This window comes from Neoarius graeffei, chromosome 28, assembly GCF_027579695.1.
Source record: "Neoarius graeffei isolate fNeoGra1 chromosome 28, fNeoGra1.pri, whole genome shotgun sequence".
Classification (NCBI taxonomy): Eukaryota; Metazoa; Chordata; class Actinopteri; order Siluriformes; family Ariidae; genus Neoarius; species Neoarius graeffei.
Window position 1 is genome coordinate 37351942 of NC_083596.1, and position 27431 is coordinate 37379372.

Consider the following 27431-nt stretch of genomic DNA (forward strand, 5'->3'; position numbering starts at 1 on the left):
GAGCATTTGCATTTCTTTCCAGACTCGACCATTCTCTGTTACCAAAATGTTTACTTTTTTTTATTATTATTATTTTCTCTAGAGATGCTCCTTCTCCTATCTTATTTTCTAATACATTTCTATACCCTTTCCTTTCTAGGTTCTAAGTTAATGCCTGATCAGTTTTCTAAAAAATATATTTCTATTTATACACAGCAGTCCAGTGTCTGTTAATTTCCAGCACATTTGTATGTAAACAATGTTTAAAGATGTTGCAGATAGTGGGCTGGATTCAGATTTAATCACTTAAGTCCAGAAGTTATGTTAATATTTATGCGAGGAAACTTACTCGTATTTCGACACGTTATGCACATGTATAAGCTGGTTTTCTGGGCTTTCTATTCAAGAATCCTCTGGTTTAGATCAATTCCACCTGGCATGCATAACTTGCGATATAACTGGTAGCTACAGTGGATATAAAAAAAGTGTACACACCCCGTTAAAATGACAGGTTTTTCTGATGTAAAAAAATGAGACCACGATAAATAATTTCAAAACTTTTCCCACCTTTAATGTGACCTATAACCTGTACAATTCAATTGAAAAACAAATCTGTTAGGGGGAAAAACATAAAAAATAAAAAACGTACAATAAGCTGGTTGCATAAGTGTGCACACCCTTAAACTAATACTTTGTTGAAGCACCTTTTGATTTAATTAAAGTATTCAGCAGGGATGAGAATTTTCCACCGATCGGCAGATTTCCGACTTTTTCAGACCAAAATGATCGTTTTTGAGATCGATGTAAATCCGTTGAGAAATTTTCGGGGGGGGGGGGGGGGGGGGTATGATTAACGATCTGTGATCGCCTTATAACGCAGACATCCCAAGTCTCCCAGAACTTCCGGGAGTCTCCTGCATATTGATAGAAGCGAGCAAGAGCGTGCGCGCGCAACATTAAGGTCTGCATCACACATCTTAGAATGTGCGCGCGCGAGGGAGACTGTGTGCAGTGTTGCCAGATATTGCTGACGTTTTCCATCCCAAAATATGTTCAAACCTGCACTTAAAACCACCCAATGTGGCAACACTGCCTGTGTGCCTGTTCATGTAGCGCATGCCAGACAAAGAGCATCCTGATTGGGTTACTCAGCAAAATAAGCCAATCAGCTTTCAGTGTGGACGGGCTTTTATCCCTTTCCTCGAGGACCGAAGCTTTCAGTTGAGTCAGTGCAGCCTACAGGACCGGCATAGCAGAGAGAGAGCGCGCGCGCCCCAAAAAACAAAAGTACAAAACCCACTTCAGCTCAGATTACACAAAAGAATCTCCCTGTCTAATAAGGGTAGAAAATAATGACAGTTTCGCGCGATGTACTGTTTGCAGCAGTGGTTTCAGCATTGCCTATGGTGGCTTAAATGATTGTAAAGGACATGTTGAGGTGAGGAGTGTCATTTCATGTGCATTATATTTAGGCAGAGGTGTCAAGTAACGAAGTACAAATACTTCGTTACTTTACTTAAGTAGAAATTTTGGTACTTTCTACTTTACTGGAGTAATAATTTTTCAACCTATTTTTTATCTCTACTCGTTACATTTTCAAGCATTTACTTTTACTTCGTTACGTTTATAATAGTCTCGTTACTTGCATTTCATTGCGCCAATCTTTATATTACTTATATTACTTTGTCCACCTAATAAACTGCCACTCAGGGCGCTCCAAGCACACAGCAATCAGAGCTCTGACTTCGACACCGTTAGTAAATTGCGGGCTCTCGTTCGTTTGTCAGGAGTGGAATCCCTCCCCCCACGAACCATATGCGGCATTCTCTTTTCTGAGTCAGGTTAAGTTTACAAACGCAGTTATGGTATCTTGGTGGGTGTTGGTGAGTAAAGTGACAGGTCTTAGCTTAGTAAACATTATATTAGCTTGTAGTGTGTCGGCATTCCAGCGGCCGCCCTTTCTCTCCTCGCCTGTGTTCAGCCTTGCATTGCTGGAACACAAACATTCTGTTGACTTCTCTCGGTGAGCCAGTAACTAGTAGGGATGAGAAAGTGTTTTTCTTGCATTTTAACTGGAACCTGCTGCCTCTACTGCACGTCCCATATGAAAAAGAAAAAAACTGCAATTTTACAGTAGTGTTAGTGTAGTATTCATTCATTCATTAATTCATTCATAGCATTCAAATACTGTATTATTACTGCCGTTTAGACAGTGAATGCAATGGAACTTTGGACACAAAATGATTGCCAGCATACTGCAAAAATATTGCGTTATACAATATTTTGGACATTACAATGTTTTTTTTTAATATATACATTTTCAATAAAAATGTATTGATAACTTACTTCTGAGGTATGAAGTTTTACACCATTACAACACTTACAGACAAGTCATTATTACTTGTGCTCCATGAAACACATTTTAATGGATCAGGAGAATGTACTGTATGTGGACTTCTAGGCTGCGCCTTTGTCCTTAATAGCATTTTTTCCTCTTTCATTACTTTTACTTTTGTACTTTAAAATAGTTTAGAAATCAGTATACTTTTTACTTTTACTTGAGTAAAAAGCTTCAGTTAATACTTTTACTTCATGAAAAGTATTTCTAAACCACAGTATCTATACTTCTACTTGAGTAATAAATGGTAATACTTTTGACACCTCTGTATTTAGGTCTACAACAGGCTGTCATGAAAAGACCAAACTTATTGAAGATTTCCGTAAAGTAACAATGTATGAATATACATCATATATATCAAATACACGTCATATATAAGTGTGTATCTTTTTATAAATGAGGTTAGCTTGTCTAATGTAGCATGTTGGGGAGAATCATAGTATCATATCTATATTTCTGATAAAATTTTAGGTATGATACCGTGTATAACTCTCCTACTTATTGCTCATTTCATGGGGGGAATTGCTGGGATAAGCCGCGCGGGAGCGTCTGCCCACATTTTTTTAGGCCAAGATGAACTTATAGTTTTTGATTTAAAAATTTTTTTCCAATTTGTAATGCCCATTGTACATGCCTGTTCTTTAACTCAAAATCACCATCTCGATCTTCAAATTGACCGTATGGTATATGCATTACATTACACAACATCCTGTCCAGATAAAACCTAGTTAGTTCACACAACAGTTGAAAGGGAAGTGATGAGTGATGTTGAATGTTGCCTGCTTAATATGCAAGACCTCCTGCTACCATGATAACATCAGAAGAAAGCTTCAGAGAATTATATGACAGAACTTTTTTCTGGTTTGCACTTCATTGTAAAGGATTAGAGTATTCAAAGACATGAATAGCAAAAATGCAGAAATATAATACTGTAGAGCTCATTTATATTAAAAGGTGCACTGATTTTTTGAAATCATCAAATGTGAATTGATTAAAAACAAGCCTCTTGTACCATATTAATCATTTTCACCTGGTAGTCCACCAAGAAGGGGAATTTATTTCCAAATACATTGCAACTTTTTTCTGACAAAATTAATGGTTTTGGGGTAAAAAAAAAAAAAAAAAAAGCCAAAAATCATTAGCCCCTGGGCCCCGCCCCCTTGGGCTATGGGCCCCACCCCCCTGGGCCATGGGCCCCGCCCTGGTTTTTTCAGACTTTTTAAATATTTTTCATTCTCATCCCTGATTCAGTCTTTTTGGGTTCACACCTGCCATCAGTTAAAACGACTCTGATTCACCCCAAATAAAGTTCAGACATTGACTCAGTTGCATCCTGCAGCAAAAGCCAGGGTTCACAGAGAGCTTACAAAGCATCAAAGGGATCTCATTGTTGAAAGGTATCAGTCAGGAGAAGGGTACAAACATTTTTTTCCACAGCATTAGATATACCATGGAGCACAGTGAAGACAGTCATCAAGAAGTGGAGAAAATATGGGACAACAGTGACATTACCGAGAACTGGACGTCCTTCCAAAATTGATGAAAAGACAAGACGAAAACTAGTCAGGGAGGCTGCCGAGAGGCCTACAGCAACACTGAAGGAGCTGCAGGAATTTCTGGCAAATACTGGTTGCGTACTACATGTGACAACAATCTCCCGTATTCTCTATATGTCTGGACTATGAGGTAGGGTCAAAGAAAAACATCCAGGCCCGGCTAAATTTTGCCAAAAGAATACATCAACTCTCCCAAAAGCATGTGGGAAAATGTGTTATGGTCTGATGAAACCAAGGTTGAACTTTTTGGCCACAATTCCAAAAGATAATGTTTGGTGCAAAAAAAACCAAAACACTGCGCATCACCAAAATAACCCCATACCTACGGTGAAGCATGGTGGTGGCAGCATCATATTTTGGGGTTGTTTTTCTTCATCTGGAACAAGGGCTTTAGTCAAGGTGGAGGGAATTATGAACCATTCTAAATACCAGTCAATTTTGGCCCAAAACCTTCACGTGTCTGCTAGAAAGCTGAAGATGAATTTCATCTTTCAGCACGACAATGACCCCAAGCATACATCGAAATCAACAAAAGAATGGCTTCACCAGAAGAAAATTAAAGTTTTGGAATGGTCCAGCCAGAGCCCAGACCTAAATCCAATTGAAAATCTGTGGGGTTACCTGAAGAGGGCTGTGCACAAGAGATGCCCTTGCAATATGACAGATTTGGAGCACTTTTGCAAGGAAGAGTGGGCAAATATTGCCAAGACTAGATATGGCAGACTGATAGACTCCGACCCAAAAAGACTTAATGCTGTAATTAAATCAAAAGGTGCTTCAACAAAATATTAGTTTAAGGGTGTGCACACTTACGCAACCAACTTATTGTATGTTTTTTATTAACCCCGCCGACAGTAGTCGGAGGGGTTATTATTTTCACCTGCGTCAGTCTGTGTGTGTGTGTATCTGTCTGTCTGTCTGTCTGTGTGTCTGCAAGATATCTCAAGAACCAATGGATCGATTTGGACCAAATTTTGTACATGTGTTGCCAATCACCCAGGAAGGAAACCATTAAATTTTGGAGGTCAAAGGTCAAAGGTCAAGGTCATGGCAGAGCTTCGAAATTTTCGCCCAATGTATTTTAATAGGGAAAAGGCGGGGTTTGCACTCGTTAGAGTGTCCCTGTCTAGTTTTTTATGTTTTTCTCCCTAACAGATTTGTTTGTTTTTCAACTGAATTGTGCAGGTCACATTAAAGGTGGAAAAAGTTTTGAAATTATTTATCATGGTTTCATTTTTTTTACATCAGAAAAACCTGTCATTTTAACGGGGTGTGCACACTTTTTATATCCACTGTGCATCTGAATAATGATCTGCACAATTTCGGTCTTCAAATTAAATCTACAAAAGTGCAAATTAAACTCTAAGCCAGTGAGTGCTTTTGTCTTACAAGAAAACACCCACAAGAGTAAAAGTTCTTAATAAAGGCAGGGAAGAAAATTAATTAATTCATCTTCTGTAACCGCTTTATCTTCAGGGTTGCGTTGAATCCGGAACCTATTCCAGGAATATTGGGTGCCATACATGATGGAATGCCTTTTCATTACGAGGCAACATGCACACTCGTTCAAAGCAAGGGGCAAGTTAAAAGAGTTGCCAAGCCACCGGAGGAGGAAACTGGAGAACCTTGAGAAAACCCTCTGTCGAAATAGCGACACCATGAGAAACTCCACACAGCAAGCTGAAGTCAGGATCGAACCAGGGACATCTACCTGCAGCACCACTGTGCCACCCGGGGAAGAAAATAACAATGGCAAATTCATTTTGCCATTAAAGTATGGGTCCATCACAGCAGCCGTGTTTCCATGAAAATATTAATTTAAATCAACAACTTGCCACAAAGACAATCCTGTCATGTGATTATTTTCTTTTGCGGATGTAGAAGTAGAACGCCCAGCTTGATCTTGATATTTCATCCATTCATGAACCTTTGCTAGTTTCAAGTTTTTGTTGCACTTACGACTAAGTAAGTGGACTTGCTGTGGTAAAGATCCCGTCCTCCAGAAGCTCATCCTCGCTAAGGCTGATGTGAAGGCATGTTTGGTTAAGTGGTGATGAAAATGGAAGGGTATGCTCATAGCTGTTGGGAGTGGCCGGATGGGGCGGGGTTCCAGCCAGGAGGTGGTCCTCTGGTAAACTGCTGCAGGTGCTGGATGTGGACAGGAGGGCGGAGTTGCAGTCTTCGAACAGATCCTCTCCGGACGGCTTGTTGTCGGAGCGCATGCCGGAATCTTCGCTCGCCGAACAGGAGGCACTGAGATTGTTGCCAAACTCACCCGGAGAAACGAAACATGGTGTAATGTCGGGACAGGACGAGACGAAGGCCAGACTTGATGCTGTTTCTGATCCTGTTCTGTTCAGTCGCTTTCGGTTGATGGGAGGAGGGGGCGGGTCCAGTTTGGGGATTATTTCTTTAACCCTGTGTGGAAAAGAGGAGACAGTGAATTACAGGTTAAATGGATTTCAAAGCTTTTAATGAGAACAGAGTCCCAGAGGAGCCTGAAGGCTGGGAGGAATGATTGTGGAAATAAAAAATAATAAACTTTATTATTATTATTATTATACTATCCGTATGTTGCATCTAGAAAAAAAAAGCTCTTTGGCAAAATCTCTTAGGTATTTCCAGTTCTCAGCTCCTTTGGAAGTGTGTGTGTGTGTGTGTGTGTTCTTATCTCTCTCCCACAGTTCCTGGCAGTGTAATGGTGGGAAGGAGTTGGACGTATAAAAGGATGAAAGAAAGGGGAAAATAAAGACAGTGGGGAAAAGGTTGTCTTTAGTTACCCAGAATTAGAGGAACATCCCCTCCAAAACACACACACACACACACACACACACACACAAGGCTTTCACAGATTTTCAAATTAAGTTTATGCAGATACACAATACAGTATTGCAAATATACCCTGAAGTAAACACAGGGATACGGACAGTTCATTTGATTATGGTGGAAGTCTAACACTCGTGTTACGCCATCGGCTGTTAGAGGTGGCTGAGGAAATGGAGAGAAGTCAGATGTGTGATGGGAACATGAAAATGGAGAGAAGACATGTTAATGATAAAGGCAGACATTATTATAGTGTTGCTAGTATCAAGTAAGGAATAACACACAACAGACTGTGCTGTTATTTGAAAATAACACACACTAAGGGGTGGGATAAGGCACAATGCGCAAGTGGAGTGCCGCTACCCCCTGAAGTCCATTATTTTCAATAATAGCATGATCTGGAGTGTATTATTCTGCTTATATCACAGTGATTTGCCAACGATTACAACGTTTAATGTTGGCAAATCATTTAATGTTTAAGGCATTTTAACTATTCTGTGAAATGTCCAAGCGACAAGTAACTTCCTGTTCTCACTTACGTTATAGCTACAATTAAGCAATCATTCCCTCACCAGCCTCTCTCCCTCTCTCTCTCTCCTATTAGCATAAACCTTGTGTCAGCAATCCAGATGAGTGTCATAAATAGCCATAAATGCCTTTTCAAAGGATCTTTCCATCTCTCTCTACCTTCCACTCATCTTCTATTCTCAGTGCATTAAAAACTGAAATAAATCAATTACACTTCAGGCCATGCTCTCCAATCAGCTATTAAAAACCTCGATTACATTTCATGCCAAAGCCAGAATGTCAAGCAACCTTTCGAATATACAGAAAGATGTGTGTGCAGAGACACATTATACACATTACCGACCAATCTTACTGCTACCCAAGGAGGGGCAAACAGACAGGGAGAGACGGAGAGAAAGAAAAAGAACCAGACATGCTGAGAGAGAAGGGGAGGAAAAGGTAAAGGCAATATAGATAGAAAGAGCTACGATGTGTCCAGGATGATCAGAAATATGACTGATTTTATGTGTGTGTGTGTGTGTGTGTGTGTGTGTGTGTGTGTGTGTGTGTGTGTGTGTGTCTGGTCTAGTATCACAGGGTTTCACTGCTAGGCACTGCTTTCCAGCAGGACGGAAGTATGCATGCATACGCACTTCTTAGTGGATTAATCCTACACACTGTGGCTTTGATAAGGGATGTAACACATCACCCAGACACACACACACACTTGCACACAGAGCTAGTCAACTTCAAAAAAGCCATAATGTCACATTAGACTGCTTTTAGTTTGTCTGATCTTTCTTTCGTTCACACACACACACACACACACACACACACACACACACACACGCACACTAAAATGACTAAAAAGGCAAGACTCTTCATTATAACTGACAGAGCACTGAGAAATTGCAGAGGAAACACAATTTATAGGGATGGAAAACGAAAAGTAAGATTCTCTGAATGTACTGTGGCAAGTAAAAAGAATGGAGATGGGCATACAGGAGGGAGGAAAATTTTTACAAGAAGGTACAGAAGAAGCAGAAGGGGAGAAACGTCAGATGCTGCAGCTGAAAAGAGAAATAAATAGAGATAAATGTGTGCGGGTGTGTGCGTTTTAGGGGTGTGGCACAATGGCAGTGCCTGTATCAGCTGTGCTCCAAATATCCATATCTACAACTGAATTTGAAGCGGGCGTGGCCTAAAACAAACAAAGCTTACATTTCGTTTTTACATCCTCATTCAAATATCAGGAAACTGTATTGAGTATGACTATCGGAATCTACTCCAAACCTGCGACACAATGTTGCTGCTAGTCAAAACTGGGTCCTTTCCACAGCATATCATTATAATACTTGTATGATTTCGATTTCCAGGAAGCCCGATGAAAATGGATGAAAAACGCGCCTGTTTTAAATTAATCAAATGATTGTTTTTGGAGACCACAGCAGAGATAAGCTGCTATGCAAAGTGTGTGGCTTGCATGGGCTATATGAAGTGGCGACTCTGTTGGAACGTGACAGTGGGCCATTTTTAAAAGGCTTTAAATAAAGCACAGTATAGGTGAAAGAAGAAAGGGAAAGTTGTTGGAAAGGTTGAGTTGTAAAATGAGAGAAAGAAGAGCAGTCATGAAGGTCTCTGGGAAAGGCGTTCCCTAGTTCAAGGGCTTTGGAATGAAACCATCTGCCTCCACTGATATCATTCTGGTCTTGGGCACTACCTGCAAACCAGCATTGGTGGACCTCAGAGTCTGAGCACCAGGTCTTTCTTACTTGACATCAGTGCCTGAACTTGCAAATGCTCTTGAGGCTGAATGGACAGAAATTCCTACAGCCAGATTCCAAAATCTTCCCAGAACTGGAGGCTGTGACAACAGCAAAGGACGGACCAACAATGTGCTCATAGTTTAGAGTGATTCTCAAGTGTCCACAAACTTTTGGCCATATAGCGTAGCTTCAAAATAATTCTAAAGGGTTAAACTGTGGCCCTTATCAATGTCAAGTAAGAATATTTTAGACCAGGGGTCGGCAACCCTAGGCACGTGTGCCACAACTGGCACGCCGAGGAATTTCCAGTGGCACACTGACGATGATACACAAACCTAATTATTCAACACATTAAAAATGTTCAAACGTCATCTTGAACTGTCATTGGCTGTTGCATGGCGAGCCTGCTCTTTTAGCATGACTACACAACAATATAGCGCCCCCCTCCCAGCATTGCCAGATACTGCTGATGTTTTCCAGCCCAAAATATGTTCAAAACCCATAGACATATAGACGCTGCATTCTGCGTAGAATCATACGTCATCCTCGCCGCCATATTGGATGTGGCAAAGTGGAGATTCTTCAACCGTCTCTGGTATAGCGTCTAGACAGTAGCCGAGAATAAAGATGCCTCATTCATGTGCTGCGTTTAACTGTACCAACAGGTTTACCGGCCAAACAAGATCACATGGGATTACCTTTCACAGGTGAGACTGGAAAAATACTTTTCAATACTGTTCCTTCAGTCTTCAGTTTCCCAGCTCATCTCCACCGGGTAGGTGTATAGTTATAAGCAGTGAGAATTAGATAATACAGTGCCACACTATGATGAACGTTTTTGAACGTATGATGAATGTTTTTAACCTTTCTGAATGTGAAGGAATCAGTGATGTATTTTGTTTTGGTATGACGTTAGAACCTGGCCGAACTCAGTTTGGCGCTCATTCAGCTCACTTTATTCAACGAGAGTAGGTCTGTGTGGTGACTCAGTAAATAAAACAGTAAATTTTTATTTTCATTCACTATTTCCAGTTTTTCCACTATTTCCATCATTTATCATATTCGGTCTTGGAGGTTGGTTATTTTGGCCTCAGGTTTTGGTAGCTTGCTACGGTATGCTGACTGATTAGCTTACCTGAGCTATCTATCGTGTATCTGTCGCTAGTTTGCAGTGTACAGGGTATTTCACACACTATTTATAACCATCACATTAAAAGTTATATGTGTTGTTTTGATGCCTGTTTGTTTCCCAAATATATACGTGTGTGTCTTAATGGGTGAATAAAAGGCATCGAGTTAAATATTATTGTAGAAAGGGGCTTTATGAAGTTCAGTCCATTTACTTGCATTGGTTTACGGGGAAGATTTGCCACATCAAATACGGCAGACACTCTGACGTATCCCAGCAACGGGGCCACCAGCTCAATGCGGCGTCTATGTTTATGTGTCTATGTTCAAAACCCGCCAAAATGCACTTAAAACCGCCCAATCTGGCAACACTTCCACCTCCCCATATTTCTCACGAGATGGGCCCACTTGATGCAGCAGTTGCGCTAAGATGGCAAAGAAGCCGACAGTTCGGGCTTTCCTCTCCTCGTGGACCAAAGAATATGGGTTCGTTTCTCAGAGGGACCGTGCTGTGTGCACGTTGTGTTTTGAAAGTGTTGTGTGTCGAACATCCAGTGTTAACCGTCATTTCGAGGCAAAGCACGAAAAGACTTTCAAAGATCAGGCAGATAGGGACGAATCAATCTCATGCGCAGTGTGAAGATATGGGAAGCAAGCCCACACTTTAAAAGTCTTTGCCTCAGCTAAAAACAATGCCACTGAAGCTAGCTATATAATTTCTCACTGCATAGCTAAACATGGAAAGCCATTCACAGACGGTGAATACATTAAAGGTGCCCTTCCACCAAAAATGTTTAGTACTGGCTCTTTTTGAAATACCATAGTTCACTCCGAGTTGCATATGCATGCTGCATGTGAAAATGTAATTCTACCCCCATTCCCTGTATTAGCTTATGAAAGAAAATAGTCGGAAAAACGAGCGGATCTGAAAAAGCCCTACGAACTTACGTCACTTCGAAAATTAGTATTCATGGCCTCGCCCACCTTGGCTTGCGACCGCCCACAGGAAGAAAGTACGGATTTAAGCGCGAGGAGAGATAGCAGAGCCCATCTCGTCAGTAGCTGACGAAGAGGACCTAACAGCAAGTTGAAAACATGTCTGAACAAGTTCGTGCCTGTGTTATTTGTGGCAGTAACACAGCCCTCTCAATATATATATTTTTTTTTTTTTAAGATTTTTTTTGGGCTTTTTTCACCTTTATTGGATAGGACAGGAAGTGAGTGGGAGAGACGGGGAGGGATTGGGAAATGACCTCGGGTCAGAATCGAACCCGGGTCCCCGGATTTATGGTATGGCGCCTTAACCACCTGAGCCACGACACCCCTCTCAATATATTTCTGAGAAAGGGGCAAGTAAGAAAGAGTAGTAGGCAGAGGTTAAGCCAGGGATCCCAGCAGTAATTGAAAAAAAATAGAGGAATGTAAGAAACTGTCAGCATGGGTCAAGGGGGCTGCAAGCCCTTTGCGGGGTGCAGGGGCAGCGCCCCTGCTGGGGGTGCAGGGGGCGAAGCCCCCTGAAGCTGTTGAGATTTTAACATTTAAAGATGCTATAGAACACATTTTTTTTTACATAGATTTAACATAGAAAAGCAACAGAATTTAACAATAATGTGTATCTATTTGATGCCATATTTTGTAATCTATGACATAAGTGGCAAAAAAAAAAAAATTATAAAAATTAGATGAAAATGTAGCTTTGAAGAATATACTTGCCTAAATATTCCACTGATTTTGTTATAACAATAGCATCCATAGTTCATCTCATTTGTTTATTTTTTTGTTTTGAGTTAATGTCAATACTAGTCTAATATAAGCCACATTCATTTTTCAAAAATCATGAATATGAGCAGAAATCAACGATTCAGTAATATTAGATATATACATATGTACAGCAAATATTGGAGATCTTTGATTTAAACCTTTCTCTTTTTGAAAGGTTTCACTGCAGAGGAATTTAATGCTCTTTTCTGGGGTGCATTCTGTGATCTTTCCTCCAGTTTTCTCTGCTTTTGTTTCTCTGATCTTTCCTTCTGCTTTTTCTGATGTTCCTGCAGTGCTCTTTTGGATCGTTTCTTGGCTACTCTGTTCGCATGAGCTTTTGTTTCAAGTTCTGTATTCACCACATTCATTAATCTCTTCTTGGATTCAACTTCCTCTGTGGCTAAGTGCAACTACGCTTTCCACGACATATTGAATTAAGTTCAACGCATTAGAAACAAAAGCACGAACGGAGTTAAAACACGTTTTCTAGCAAATGGGCGCAGCCATATTGTTTTCTCGTTCTATCGCGTACAGTCTCGCGGTATTTACATCAATTTAACTTCCGAGTGTTCCCGAATGTCAACGAGAACAAACGAAGCCGACGAAAACATCGCTAAACAAGCAAACCAAATCAGAACGTATTCTGCTGGTCATTTTACTTAAACAAATATATTTTTAACGGATATACAAGAGATTTAAAAAAAAACAAAAAAAAACACTTTGGCTAGAAAAATAGTGGAATTCCGCTAAATAGTGGACGTCTGGGATCCATGTTAAGTGTAAGCTGAGCGTAGGCTGCGTTAGCTGCCGCCGCGATGTATAAAAAAGAGGGGGGTCCGGGGGTCCTCCCCGGAAAATTTTGAAAATGTAGATGTTAAATGGTGAATTCTGAGTGATCCTGAATGCAAAATTTTATTTTTATGAAGTATAAATTATGAAGTAAAAACTTATGAATTTCAATTCTTTGAAAAACCACTGTGAGTAGCTGGCAATGGAGCGTTTGTAGGCGGCAAAATCGCTGGTTGCCGGAAGTTATTGAGAGGACTGGTAACACATCAACGTTGCATGTTTGGGGAGGCTGGGACCTCCCCTGCGTGAGTTACGAGCGTTCAAAGTCGGGCTGGAGTCGCCGACAGAAACGAAACCTAAGCAGAGCGCCGCGGCTCGCCTCGGGGCAAATTACGTCCCGAGGCACGGGGCTAGCCCACCCTGGCAGCGCTGGTTCGTTGGGGAGAGGGCAGAGGTCTCTGGCTGCCAAGTTTGGGGAGGCTGGGAGCTCCCCTGACCAAGTTACGAGCGTCCAAAGTCGGGCTGGAGCCGCCGACAGAAACGAAACCTAAGAGGAGCAATGTTGCAAGATAGAAGAGGTGAAGAAGAAATGGTTGGAATTTATCTTTGGAACACCACCAGCGAAGTATAATGCAACGTTAGGACTGTGTTCTGATCATTTCAGCCACAGTGACTTTTCAAACTTCGGTGCCTTCAGTAGTGGTTTTGCTTCGAGGTTGTTTTTAATCCCTGGATCTGTAGTCAAGACGATCGACCACCAGCTCACAAGCTGTAAGTAAAACATGAACTTTTTGTTCGAAGGTTTTTGTTACAAAATAGCATGTTCATATTCTCCACGTTAGCATGCATGACATGGTCACAAGCTAGGCAGGGATGAGAGTTTCCTGCTTTTCAGCAGATTTCCACTTTTTCTGAGTAAAAAACGACCTTTTTATATTATGCCAAATCCGTTGAGAATTTTTTTTAATTAATTTCAGGGGGTTGGGGTACGTTCCTTCATGCTGTTCAAACTTTATTAACTCCAACGATGTTTACACATTATTTGTAAGTCGCCATCTTTAGTCTCGTTTAAATCTCGTTGAATGTGATGTAAAATTCGTGTTATCTACATTGTTATTGGTCAAAACATCGATGTTGAGACCATAATAGTCAATCAAAACAGTTTTTACAAAGACACCCACATCCGCTTGTTCTGACCCACTGGAGGTAGCGTCACCGTGCTGTTAGCCAATCAGAGATCACATTTACATGTCATGAATATTAATGAGTAAGAGCTGAAATCCTGTTGTTCTCCCGCCACCCACTCCTCCACCAAACTAGAACAGCCTGAAACAGGAGAACCACAGCATTTTTTTCACCAAAACCAGCTCACAGGGCATTCATTCATACTAGAGACCACCGCACAATTAATGAAAAAAACGATGCAATGAGACCTTTAAGCAGGCCTTTCTCTCCAGCTCAGATAGTCTTTTTGAGGGGCTGCCAAATAAAGAGACAATAAAATCAAGAATAAAAGACATGCCCGTATCAGCCAGAACTGTTGAGCGACGAATTGGTGAAATGGCAGAAAACGTAAGTGTGCAGCAAACAACTGGCATAAAGTGTGTGAGGTTAATGGCATAAAACAAGTGCAATGGTGTTTTACATTTGCTCAATGCATTAAATCCGTCTAAAATGTGTGGTGTCTAATTACACATAGTTAACAACACCTATTTGAACTAACAAGAAAATTTCTAATTGGCACTACATGGCAAAAAGGTTGCCGACCCCTGTTTAAGGTAGTTGGTGTCTATAAATTATTTTATCTTGTGAATATGTTCAGTTAAAAAGGTGAGAGGAGGAGCTGTGGTGCACCTTATCCTGGGATAAATCTGCATAACACTGGAAGCTAAGACCAAAAGATCTGACCAAGGGGAAGCATATAGGGATAAATGTGTGCGGGTGTCCTGTATGGATCAGAATCATGGGTGCTGACAAAAAGGGACGTTAGTAGACTGCAGGCAGCAGAAATGAAAGTTGTCTGCACCATGTTGGGTAAAAGTAGAGCTGACAGAATCCGAAGCACCGAGCTTAGGAGAATGGTGAGAATAACCTCAGTTATCAAAACTACTGAAAGATCATCCCTCAAGTGGTTAGGACACATGGAAAGAATGAACAGTGACAGAATCTCAAAGATGGCCTTCGACTTTAAACCAACAGGAAAACGTCCACCATGAAGACCAAGCAGAAGATGGAGGGACAGCATCCAGGAAATGCTCACAAAATATGGGATTGGGAGAATTGCCAAACTGGAGGAGGAGGGGGTGTTCCTGAACCATGAAGAGTGGAGGAAAAGATACTCTCCACTGACAGGCCCTAAGGCCTAACTGGGGAAGATGTAAGATGTGTGCGGGTGTGTGCATTTTAGGGGTGTAGCACAATGGCACTACCTGTATCAACTATGTTCCAAATTTCCATTTCACCACATGGTGAAAAGAAGGAGACCAAGGACTGGTCCTTGAGGGACACCATGTAGGACAGGAGCAGTAGAGGATTACTGTTCACAAATGGATATAAAGTGGTATCGGTCTGAAAGGGCAAACACAAACCAAACATAGTAAGAAATACTGATTGAGGAAAGGCGGGACAGCAAGATGTCATGGTTAACCATGTCAAAGATGCACTGAGTGTGAAGAGAATGGGAACACTGATGGTGTCAGCATCAGCAGAAAGGTAATTGGTGACTCTTAGGTAATTGGAGTGCTCTCATTGCTATAAAACCTGATCGAAAAGGCAAAGGCAAGCACTCTTTCTAGCAGTTTGGATTGAAATGGAAGGTTAGAAATTGGTCCATAATAATTAGAATGGTCATTTGAAGATGGAAAGGAATAGTAGGGGTCTCATCTCATCTCATTATCTCTAGCCGCTTTATCCTTCTACAGGGTCGCAGGCAAGCTGGAGCCTATCCCAGCTGACTACGGGCAAAAGGCGGGGTACACCCTGGACAAGTCGCCAGGTCATCACAGGGCTGACACATAGACACAGACAACCATTCACACCTACGGTCAATTTAGTGTCACCAGTTAACTTAACCTGCATGTCTTTGGACTATGGGGGAAACCGGAGCACCCGGAGAAAACCCATGTGGACAACATGCAAACTCCGCACAGAAACGCCCTCGCCGGCCACGGGGCTCGAACCCGGACCTTCTTGCTGTGAGGCGACAGCGCTAACCACTACACCACCGTGCCACCCATAGTAGGGGTGACTTAAGAAAATTGTTTTGTAGTGGCAATAGGTTTTTATGGTACCCCTGTTGATGATGGAGGAGAAATAGGCAGTGTGACTAGCATTAAAGGACATCCCTATACTTGTTTAAGTGGTCCCAGTGGGCAAAAAGGCAAAGAGGTGTACAGTGCCTCACCTGCATCTACCTGCAGTTTTCATGGCTCTTAGTTCAAGGGACAACCAAGTGGATGGGACAAGTAGGGTGTTAAGAGAAGTGAGGACATTGTGTTAGTGATAAGGTGATTATAACAGAAAAGTATGTCATCAATGTTGATATTCACTGTGTCTGTGAATGTGGAAGACTGTCGAGAAGCCAAAAAGGAAGCAGGTGTTATGGATAGAGTTATATCAGAGAATATATGGATAGGAAAGCAAAGCATAAACTCAATGATCAGAGATATTAACTTGATATTTGGTAACAGCAATATTATCTCAGCCAGTAGAACAGATACTGTTGTAGTCAAGACCACCTAAACCGAGACCAGAGTATATCGAGACTGAGACAAGACCAAGACTTTGAGGGGTTGAGCTCAAGTCAAAACCAAGACAGGGTGAGACCAAGTCAAGACCAGAGTGTGTGAATGGGGGTGACTGCCATTAACAGTAACAAAAAATTCAAATGAGCAATGAGTCATGCTATTGGTTGTATTTGAAGCAGGAAGTTTTACATCTAATCATAGTAACAATGTTGACAAATAAATCAAACAATGCATAAGGCAATTTAATGATATTCCTGCAGTTGTGGTCTTGAAATAAAATCCCGAGTCTCTATGTCCGAGACTGAAACAACACTGAGTAAAAATGTGGTTGAGTCCAAGATGAGACCTTCAAAAAGTGGTCTTGAGACCGTTCTCAAGTACTATAATACGAAGAACAGATTCAACCTGGGATATGAAGAAGTACAGAAAATTAAATCATTCAAGAAGAGATCTGAATTCATTAGCGGTAGAGCAAACAGTGCATTTTAAAGTCATTACAGCAGGGCATGCACTGCAAAAAACGATATCTTAGCAAGTGAAAATATCTTGAAAGTAGTTGAAACGATTTAGCATTTCCTATTAGAAGAATATAAAACACTAATTCTGAGATTATTAAACCTAGTTCTAGATTGCAACCAACTTATTCTAAGATATCTTATCAAGTAAAAATATCTGTCCATGCCAGCAAGATAATTTCACTAGTATTAATCATTTTCTCCTCAAATTCAGTTTTTTTTTTTTGCAGTGTACTGAACAGGCTTGGGTAAACAACTCGCAGAGTTCAGACATGGTGAATTTTTGGGGGATTGTTAAGTCAATGCTATTAGTTGAGCACCAGATGGACCCTCGATTTTTATGGCCATGTACTTAATAAACATCATGTTGTAGAAACCAAGCAAAGTCCTTAACGTTCATGTTATTGTAGTCGATAGTGCCACCTCTTCCCTGCTGTCCCAGTTTTGCACCATGACTATACTTAGTCAGGGATAGTGTACTCAACAGGCGCATAAGGGTCACAGGGTCGTTGTCAAGTTTCTGTCATCAGAAGCATGTCGTAGTTCTCATTCATAATTAAAACCCTGAGTAGCGGAGCTTTGTTACGAATAGAACAGGCGAAGAAACGTGAATTTGCCACTGTGTACTGAGACAGGGTTCCTGTGCTTGTAACGAATGTCAACTTACGTAAGACAACGAAATTCTGCAGTTTCTAGAGCTGCAACATGAGGACGATGCATATTTGACCAGATGGTAGGGGATTGCATTGCAAATATGGTGGAAATATGTTTTAATTGTGGAGCTGGTGGTGTTTCGTTCAGGCTACTGGAGCAAATCATTGACAGACAAAAAAAGAAAAAGAAAAAAGAGGCAAAAATAATAGTGTGTTTCTAATTTGTATGTATACTTGTTTAGAACAGGTGAACTGCTCATTATGAATAATTTATTCATATTTCGTTATATCATTTGTGTGTGTGTGTGTGTGTGTGTGTGTGTGTGTGTGTGTGTGTGTGTGTACCCAGACTCTCCTCATAATACTGTAATCGCAAAAACAGGTAGCAAAGCTGCAGGCAAACACTAATTTCCTACATGAGTGCGAAACCGAGCTGTGATTCCGGCAATAACGACAAGCCACACAGGGTGCTTTTCATTTCATTCGTCATTAGCTGCCATTTTGTGTTTTCTCTATTTGTCTCCAGTCCTTGTGTCTTAGTTCTTCCCTCAGACGATGTGAAGTCAGAGAAAGTGACATCAGAATTATCATGAGTTGCTATATCCTTCCTGGCAGCTTGAACTAATCTGACCATTTTCCTCTGACCTCTCTTATCAACAAGGCGTTTGTTTCCACCCACAGAACTGTTGCTCGCTCAGTGATTTTTGTTTTTTGTACCATTCTGTGTAAACTCTACAGACTGTTGTGTGTGAAAACCCCAGGAGATCAGCAGTTTCTCCAGTCCATCTGGCACCAACACCCATGCTACAGCAAAAGTCACAATGATTACAATTTTTCCCATTCTGATGTTTGATGTGAATATTCACTGAAACTCTTGGTTCATGACTGCATGATTTGATGCAATGCGCTGCTGTCAAGGGATCAGCTGTTTAGATAACTGCATAAAACAGCAGGTGTATGCGGGTACCTAATAAAGTGGCCAGTGAGAGTATGTTTGAGATAACAACAGGATTCAGGATATACTTTTTTTTTTTTTGATATAACAGTCTCTAAGCAGCCAAGCAGCTGACTTTCTAAACTAAGCATCTGTGATTAATACTGTTGTAATGATTACATATTTTTTTCATGAGTTTTATTCTGATACAAAGAGAGCAAACATTAGCAGTCGTAATTTTACTCTACTATGGGCACGGTGGTGTAGTGGTTAGCACTGTCGCCTCACAGCACGAAGGTTCTGGGTTTGAGCCCAGTGGCTGACGGGGGCCTTTCCGTGTGGAGTTTGCATGTTCTCCCCGTGTCTGTGTGGGGTTCCTCTGGGTGCTCCGGTTTCCCCCACAATCCAAAGACTTGCGGTAAGGTTAACATGGAGCAGCCATGGCCGAAGGTTGGGCTGAAGTGCCCTTGAGCAAGGCACCTAACCCCCAACTGCTCCCTGTAGCATCACTGCCCACTGCTCTGGGTATGTGTATGTGCTCATTGCTCACTTGTGTGTGCACTGCTTCAGATGGGTTAAATGCAGAGGTTAAATTTCACTGTATGCTTAAGTCTGTGCTTGAGTGTACATGTGACAAATAAAGGCTTCTTGGCTTCCTTCTACAAGAAAATCGGTAAGAGTGAATATTGTAATTTTAAGAAGAATTTTTCTAATTGATTTTTTTTTTAAATCTTGGTAAAATTAATTTTCACATCTTCAGTTACTACGTGGTGGTGTAGTGGTTAGTGCTGTCGCCTCACAGCAAGAAGGTCCGGGTTCGAGGCCCGTGGATGACGAGGGCCTTTCTGTGTGGAGTTTGCATGTTCTCCCCGTGTCCGCGTGGGTTTCCTCCAGGTGCTCCGGTTTCCCCCACAGTCCAAAGACATGCAGGTTAGGTTAACTGGTGACTCTAAATTGACCGTAGGTGTGAATGTGAGTGTGAATGGTTGTCTGTGTCAGGTAGGCCTCCTGCTACCATGATAACATCAGAAGAAAGCTTAAGAGAATTATACGACATAACTTTTTTCTGGTTTGCACTTCATTTTAAAGGATTAGAGAATTCAAAGACATGAATAGCAAAAAATACAGAAATATAATACTGTAGAGCTCGTTTATATTAAAAGGTGCACTGATTTTTTGAAATCATCAAATGTGAATTGATTAAAAACAAGTCTCTTGTACCACATTAATCATTTTCACCTGGTAGTCCACCAAGAAGCGGAATTTATTTCCAAATAAATTGCAACTTTTTGCTGATAAAATTAATGGTTTTGGGGTAAAAAAAATCATTAGCTCCCGCCCCCTGGGCCCCGCGGCCCCCAAACCCCCATCTTTTTTCAGACTTTAAGATTTTTCATTCTCATCCCTGACTTATGCACACTTCAGATTTCTGTTTTTTCATCTTAATTATTGTTTGTGTCAAAATAAAACAACAATTTGCACCTTTAAAGTGGTAGGCATGTTGTGTAAATCAAATGGTGCTAACCCTCCAAAATCCATTTTAATTCCAGCTTGTAATGTGACAAAACAGGACAAACACCAAGGGGGATGAATACTTTTGCAAAACACTGTATACTGTATGTTCACTACATAGCATACAACATCACATAATGACGCGAGGTGGTATGTAATGCACTCGATCAAGATGCCTGATAAAATGTCATTCAGATATGTGACCTGAATAAGCTCCATTTAAACAAATATTCACTATCGATGCACTATCAAGTTTCGGACATCTTTGTTCAGTATTGTATATTTTGAAACTTTACAGTGGTGCTTGAAAGTTTGTGAACCCTTTAGAATTTTCTATATTTCTGCATAAATATGACCTAAAACATCATCAGATTTTCACACAAGTCCTAAAAGTAGATAAAGAGAACCCAGTTAAACAAATGAGACAAAAATATTATACTTGGTCATTTATTTATTGAGGAAAATGATCCAATATTACATATCTGTGAGCGGCAAAAGTACGTGAACCTCTAGGATTAGCAGTTCATTTGAAGGTGAAATTCGAGTCAGTTGTTTTCAATCAATGGGATGACAATCAGGTGTAAGTGGGCACCCTGTTTTATTTAAAGAACAGGGATCTATCAAAGTCTGATCTTCACAACACATGTTTGTGGAAGTGTATCATGGCACGAACAAAGGAGATTTCTGAGGACCTCAGAAAAAGCGTTGTTGATGCTCATCAGGCTGGAAAAGGTTACAAAACCATCTCTAAAGAGTTTGGACTCCACCAATCCACAGTCAGGCAGATTGTGTACAAATGGAGGAAATTCAAGACCATTGTTATCCTCCCCAGGAGTGGTCAACCAACAAAGATCACTCCAAGAGCAAGGCATGTAATAGTCGGCAAGGTCACAAAGGACCCCAGGTTAACTTCTAAGCAACTGAAGGCCTTTCTCACATTGGCTAATGTTAATGTTCATGAGTCCACCATCAGGAGAACACTGAACAACAATGGTTTGCATGGCAGGGTTGCAAGGAGAAAGCCACTGCTCCTCAAAAGAACATTGCTGCTCATCTGCAGTTTGCTAAAGATCACGTGGACAAGCCAGAAGGCTATTGGAAAAATGTCTTGTGGACGGATGAGACCAAAATAGAACTTTTTGGTTTAAATGAGAAGTGTTATGTTTGGAGAAAGGAAGACACTGCATTCCAGCATAAGAACCCTATCCCATCTGTGAAACATGGTGGTGGTAGTATCATGGTTTGGGCCTGTTTTGCTGCATCTGGGCCAGGACAGCTTGCCATCATTGATGGAACAATGAATTCTGAATTATACCAGTGAATTCTAAAGGAAAATGTCAGGACATCTGTCCATCAACTGAATCTCAAGAGAAGGTGGGTCATGCAGCAAGACAACGACCTTAAGCACACAAGTTGTTCTACCAAAGAATGGTTAAAGAAGAATAAAGTTAATGTTTTGGAATGGCCAAGTCGAAGTCCTGACCTTAATCCAATCAAAATGTTGTGGAAGGACCTGAAGCGAGCAGTTCATGTGAGGAAACCCACCAACATCCCAGAGTTGAAGCTGTTCTGTATGGAGGAATGGGCTAAAATTCCTCCAAGCCGGTGTGCAGGACTGATCAACAGTTACCGGAAACGTTTAGTTGCAGTTATTGCTGCACAAGGGGGTCACACCAGATACTGAAAGCAAAGGTTCACATACTTTTGCCACTCACAGATATGTAATATTGGATCATTTTCCTTAATAAATAAATGACCAAGTATAATATTTTTGTCTCATTTGTTTAACTGGGTTCTCTTTATCGACTTTTAGGACTTGTGTGAAAATCTGATGATGTTTTAGGTCATATTTATGCCGAAATATAGAAAATTCTAAAGGGTTCACAAACTTTCAAGCACCACTGTATGCATAATTTGAAAATGTGATATAATTAAAACTCTGGCACAAATGATGTAAATTTCATTTAAGCCCTAGTCAGAAAAAACTTCATCAAGACGGAACATTCTTTATCATTTGCATTTCAACACAATTAACCCTCGGCAGATTTCTATATACTTTACTTGTTATGATGTCTCATCTCATCTCAAATATTATTACAGTGATGTGTACCATTTCTTAATCCAACTTCAAGTCCTTTAAGCAGGCCTGGCCATGTCCACAAGTTAGAAACCTAGAAGATGTGACACACCACTACTGTTTTTTTGGTCGCCTGGAAACCACCTCCGTGAAGTTGCGACCCCATTTCATGAGAATGAGAATAAAAGTATTTTGATTAATTTGTGCATCATTTGTGCACATTTAAAAATCTGTGCTCAAATAGTTTGAGAAATGAACCATTAAACGTTTTAATGATCTTTTAATGACCCAGCACCACATTAACGCTCAAATGACTCCAAACATGTCTGATTTGTTCGTACATCGTTTGTGCCTACAAAATAAACATGTGCTTCATGATCTCTTAAAATGTTAAATATGTTATTTTCTTGAAGTGTGACGTCACTCAGCACCCCATTAATGAAGTACATATGACCTACGTCAAGTTGGCACCCCATAAGATGAGAGTGTGAATAAAATTACCGGTACAGTATTCCAATTCATTTGTGCACCAAGACATTATCTGCAAACTATGTATGCAAAATAGAACTTGGTGTTAAAGGTATAGTCCATGATTCTGGAGAACGGTTGTTGATATTTGGGCTCAACAGCCAATCAAATTACACCCTTATTAAAGGTCTCATTGCATCGTTTTTTTCATTAATTGTGCGGTGGTCTCTAGTACGAATGAATGCCCTGTGAGACGGTTTTGGTGAAAAAAATGCTGTGGTTCTCCTGTTTCAGGCTGTTCTAGTTTGGTGGAGGAGTGGGTGGCGGGAGAACGACAGGATTTCAGCTCTTACTCATTAATATTCATGACACGTAAACGTATTACCTCTGATTGGCTAACAGCAATCAGTAAACGTGTTACCTCTGATTGGCTAACAGCACTGTGACGCTACCTCCAGTGGGTCAGAACAAGTGGATGTGGGTGTCTTTGTAAAAACTGTTTTGATTGGCTATTATGGTCTCGACATCGATGTTTTGACCAATAACAATGTAGATAACACGAATTTTACATCACATTCAACGAGATTTAAACGAGACTAAAGATGGCGACTTACAAATAATGTGTAAACATTGCTGGAGTTAATAAAGTTTGAACAGCATGAAGGAACATACCCCAACCCCCTGAAATTAATAAAAAAAAATTCTCAACGGATTTGGCATAATATAAAAAGGTTGTTTTTTACTCAGAAAAAGCGGAAATCCGCTGAAAAGCAGAAAACTCTCATCCCTGCCTAACTTGTGACCATGTCATGCATGCTAACGTGGAGAATATGAACATGCTATTTTGTAACAAAAACCTTCGAACAAAAAGTTCATGTTTTACTTACAGCTTGTGAGCTGGTGGTCGATCGTCTTGACTACAGATCCAGGTATTAAAAACAACCTTGAAGCAAAACCACTACTGAAGGCACCGAAGTTTGAAAAGTCACTGTGGCCGAAATGATCAGAACACAGTCCTAATGTTGCATTATACTTCGCTGGTGTTGTTCCAAAGATAAATTCCAACCATTTCTTCTTCACCTCTTCTATCTTGCAACGTTGCTCCTCTTAGGTTTCATTTCTGTCGGCGGCTCCAGCCCAACTTTGGACACTCGTAACTCGGGCAGGGGAGCTCCCAGCCTCCCCAAACTTGGCAGCCAGAGACCTCTGCCCTCTCCCCAACGAACCAGCGCTGCCAGGGTGGGCTAGCCCCGCGCCTTGGGATGTAATTTGCCCCGAGGCGAGCCGCGGCACTCTGCTTAGGTTTTGTTTCTGTCAGCGGCTCCAGCCCGACTTTGAACGCTCGTAACTCATGCAGGGGAGGTCCCAGCCTCCCCAAACATGCAACGTTGATGTGTTACTGCCACAAATAACACAGGCACTAACTTGTTCAGACATGTTTTCAGCTTGCTGTTAGGTCCTCTTCGTCAGCTACTGATGAGATGGGCTCTGCTATCTCTCCTTGCGCTTAAATCCGTACTTTCTTCCCATGGGCGGTCACAAGCCAAAGTGGGCGAGGCCATGAATACTAATTTTCGAAGTGACGCAAGTTCGTAGGGCTTTTTCAGATTCGCTCGTTTTTCCGACTATTTTCTTTCATAAGCTAATACAAGGAATGGGAGTAGAATTACATTTTCACATGCAGCATGCATATGCAACTCAGAGTGAAGTACGGTATTTCAAAAACAGCCAGTATTAAACATTTTTGGTGGAAGGGCACCTTTAACATCATGTTTAATAACTTAAGAAATAACGAAGCACATACTGTGTGTTTATTTTGCATGCACAAATGATGCACAAACAAATGAGACGACTTTGGAGTCATTTGGACATTAATGTGATGTCATGTGATTGAAACATCCATCCATTATCTGTAGCCGCTTCTCCTGTGCAGGGCCATGGGCAAGCTGGAGCCTATCCCAGCTGACTATGGGCGAGAGGCGGGGTACACCCTGGACAAGTCACCAGATCATCACAGGGCTAACACATAGAGACAAATAACCGTTCACACTCACATTCACACCTACAGTCAGTTTAGAGCCACCAATTAGCCTAACCTGCATGTCTTTGGACTGCGGGAGAAACCTGGAGCACTCAGAAGAAATCCACACATACACGGGGAGAACATGCAAACTCCACACAGAAAGGCCCCCGTCGGCCATTGGGCTTGAACCCAGAACCTTTTTACTGTGAGGTGACAGTACTAACCAATACACCACCGTGCCGTCTGTGATTAAAACATTTCATGGTTAATTTCAATAAACCTGTATGAGAACAAATTTTTAGTTTGCATGCACAAACTAATCAGAATCACGTTATTCACGTTCTCATCATATGGGGTGCCAACTTCAAGCAGGTCTGGAAACCTCGGCTTGAAAATGACAACTAATGTAATGATGCATGATGAGTTAGTTAGCTACAGTGGTGCTTGAAAGTTTGTGAACCCTATAGAACTTTCTATATTGCTGCATAAATACGACCTAAAACATCATCAGATTTTCACACAAGTCCTAAAAGTAGATAAAGAGAACCCAGTTAAACAAATGAGACAAAAATATTATACTTGGTCATTTATTTATTGAGGAAAATGATCCAATATTACATATCTGTGAGTGGCAAAAGTATGTGAACCTTTGCTTTCAGTATCTGGTGTGACCCCCTTGTGCAGCAATAACTGCAACTAAACGTTTCCGGTAACTGTTGGTCAGTCCTGCACACCGGCTTGGAGGAATTTTAGCCCGTTCCTCCGTACAGAACAGCTTCAACTCTGGGATGTTGGTGGGTTTCTTCACATGAACTGCTCGCTGCAGGTCCTTCCACAACATTTCCATTGGATTAAGGTCAGGACTTTGACTTGGCCATTCCAAAACATTAACTTTATTCTTCTTTAACCATTCTTTGGTAGAACGACTTGTGTGCTTAGGGTCGTTGTCTTGCTGCATGACCCACCTTCTCTTGAAATTCAGTTGATGGACAGATGTCCTGACATTTTCCTTTAGAATTCGCTGGTATAATTCAGAATTCATTGTTCCAACAATGATGGCAAGCCGTCCTGGCCCAGATGCAGCAAAACAGGCCCAAACCATGATACTACCACCACCATGTTTCACAGATGGGATAAGGCTCTTATGCTGGAATGCAGTGTTTTCCTTTCTCCAAACATAACGCTTCTCATTTAAACCAAAAAGTTCTATTTTGGTCTCATCTATTTTGGCAAACTACAGAATTTCACCTTCAAATTAACTGCTAATCCTCGAGGTTCGCATGCTTTTGCCACGCACAGATATGTAATATTGGATCATTTTCCTCAATAAATAAATGACCAAGTATAATATTTTTGTCTCATTTGTTTAACTGGGTTCTCTTTATCTACTTTTAGGACTTGTGTGAAAATCTGATGATGTTTTAGGTCATATTTATACAGAAATATAGAAAATTCTAAAGGGTTCACAAACTTTCAAGCACCACTGTAGTTAAATAGATAGAACAGATTAATTCCAGGGGAGTGGATGACTAATGCTATTTGCCCTCTTCTGCATACATAAACTCACATACATATTAAATGAAAACTTTTGTATTTTGAAGGCTAACAGGAAGTGGAACTGGGCACGAAACCTGCTTGTTCTTGGTGTAAAAATGTGTGATCTTAAGAACACAAGGTTCTTAAGAAGCATTAGGTGCTAATGTTAACACTGTGCTAATTTCTTTGATCGTATTCAGCCAGGATATCACACGTGTTTCAATGCTTGTAATTAGTGTGACCATGCTTACGGATCAATCATCAACACACAGACCAATCCAGGCACCTTTACAGCTCTCAATCTCCTTCTCTTGTTCTCTTTCACACAAATACACACTGTTCTTTGAAACACACACACACACACACACACACACACAGCACGAGACTAAAGCACTAAGACTGACCTACACACACTCAAGTTTTTTTTTTTTTCCTTTTAAGAATGTCAGTGCATACAGAAAAAAAGAAAAAGAAAGAAAGAAAGAAAGAAAGAAAGAAAGAAAGAAAGAAAGACCAAATAAGGATCTGCAATGACTGAAAAGAAACACAAGTGTGAGACGCAACATGTGGGAGTGGGGCTTGAACAGAGACCGACACACAAAAACACACATTCAGTCATTTTTGAAAAATGTCAATGCATTCAAAGAGCCAGCCAGACAAAACACAAGAGCACTGACCCTGAAAGCAAACACATGCAGGGAGCAGCAACGGTATTACCCTGCAGTGTGCAGCGTATGGAAATGAAATTTGAAAAAACACACACACACACACACACACACACACACACACACACACACACACACACACGCTGAGAAGCAGGGTCTTGCAGAACTGAAGCCTGTCACATCCTAATTCAGAAGGGACTGAATCAGGAGGGAGGGAGGAGAAATAACTGGAACAGAGCACAACTGAAGGCTGTGTGATAGAAAGAAAAAAGTTTCACAATATGCAAGTGTGTGTGTGTTCTGAGTGAGTATTCGAGACTTGGCAATGCATGAAACATGAAATGGGAGCATAGAGGAATTGGGAAGGAAAGTTCTTGTAAAAAGTGACAGAATTAAGTTATATATTTCTGCTGCTTTCTGATTTTTATATGCGTGTGTGTGTGTGTGTGTGTGTGTGTGTGTGTGTGTGTGCGCGCGCAAGCACACGTTTTTGTGAAAGTGGAGGTGTGTGGGTGCGACATGGCAGACATTTCATTCTGCTCTTAGTAAGCTACAGTATGACTCACTGTTAGGTTTTGAGAGTGATCGCAGTGTG

The 27431-nt window shown here is 41.0% G+C and overlaps 1 protein-coding gene across 4 annotated transcripts in view; it reads right to left on the minus strand.

Annotated features, from left to right (window-relative positions):
• Positions 1-852: 852 nt before the first annotated feature.
• The window catches only part of si:dkey-34e4.1 (carboxyl-terminal PDZ ligand of neuronal nitric oxide synthase protein), a 228781-nt gene continuing 202202 nt past the window's right edge, over positions 853-27431 (minus strand). For 3 of the 4 annotated variants that reach the window (XM_060913401.1, XM_060913399.1, XM_060913400.1), the window contains one exon: positions 853-6351. In XM_060913401.1, the coding sequence (XP_060769384.1) occupies positions 5895-6351 (457 nt within the window). In that variant the 3' untranslated portion in view covers positions 853-5894. The remainder of the gene's footprint in view (positions 6352-27431) is intronic. The other variant, XM_060913402.1, reaches the window with a different exon arrangement.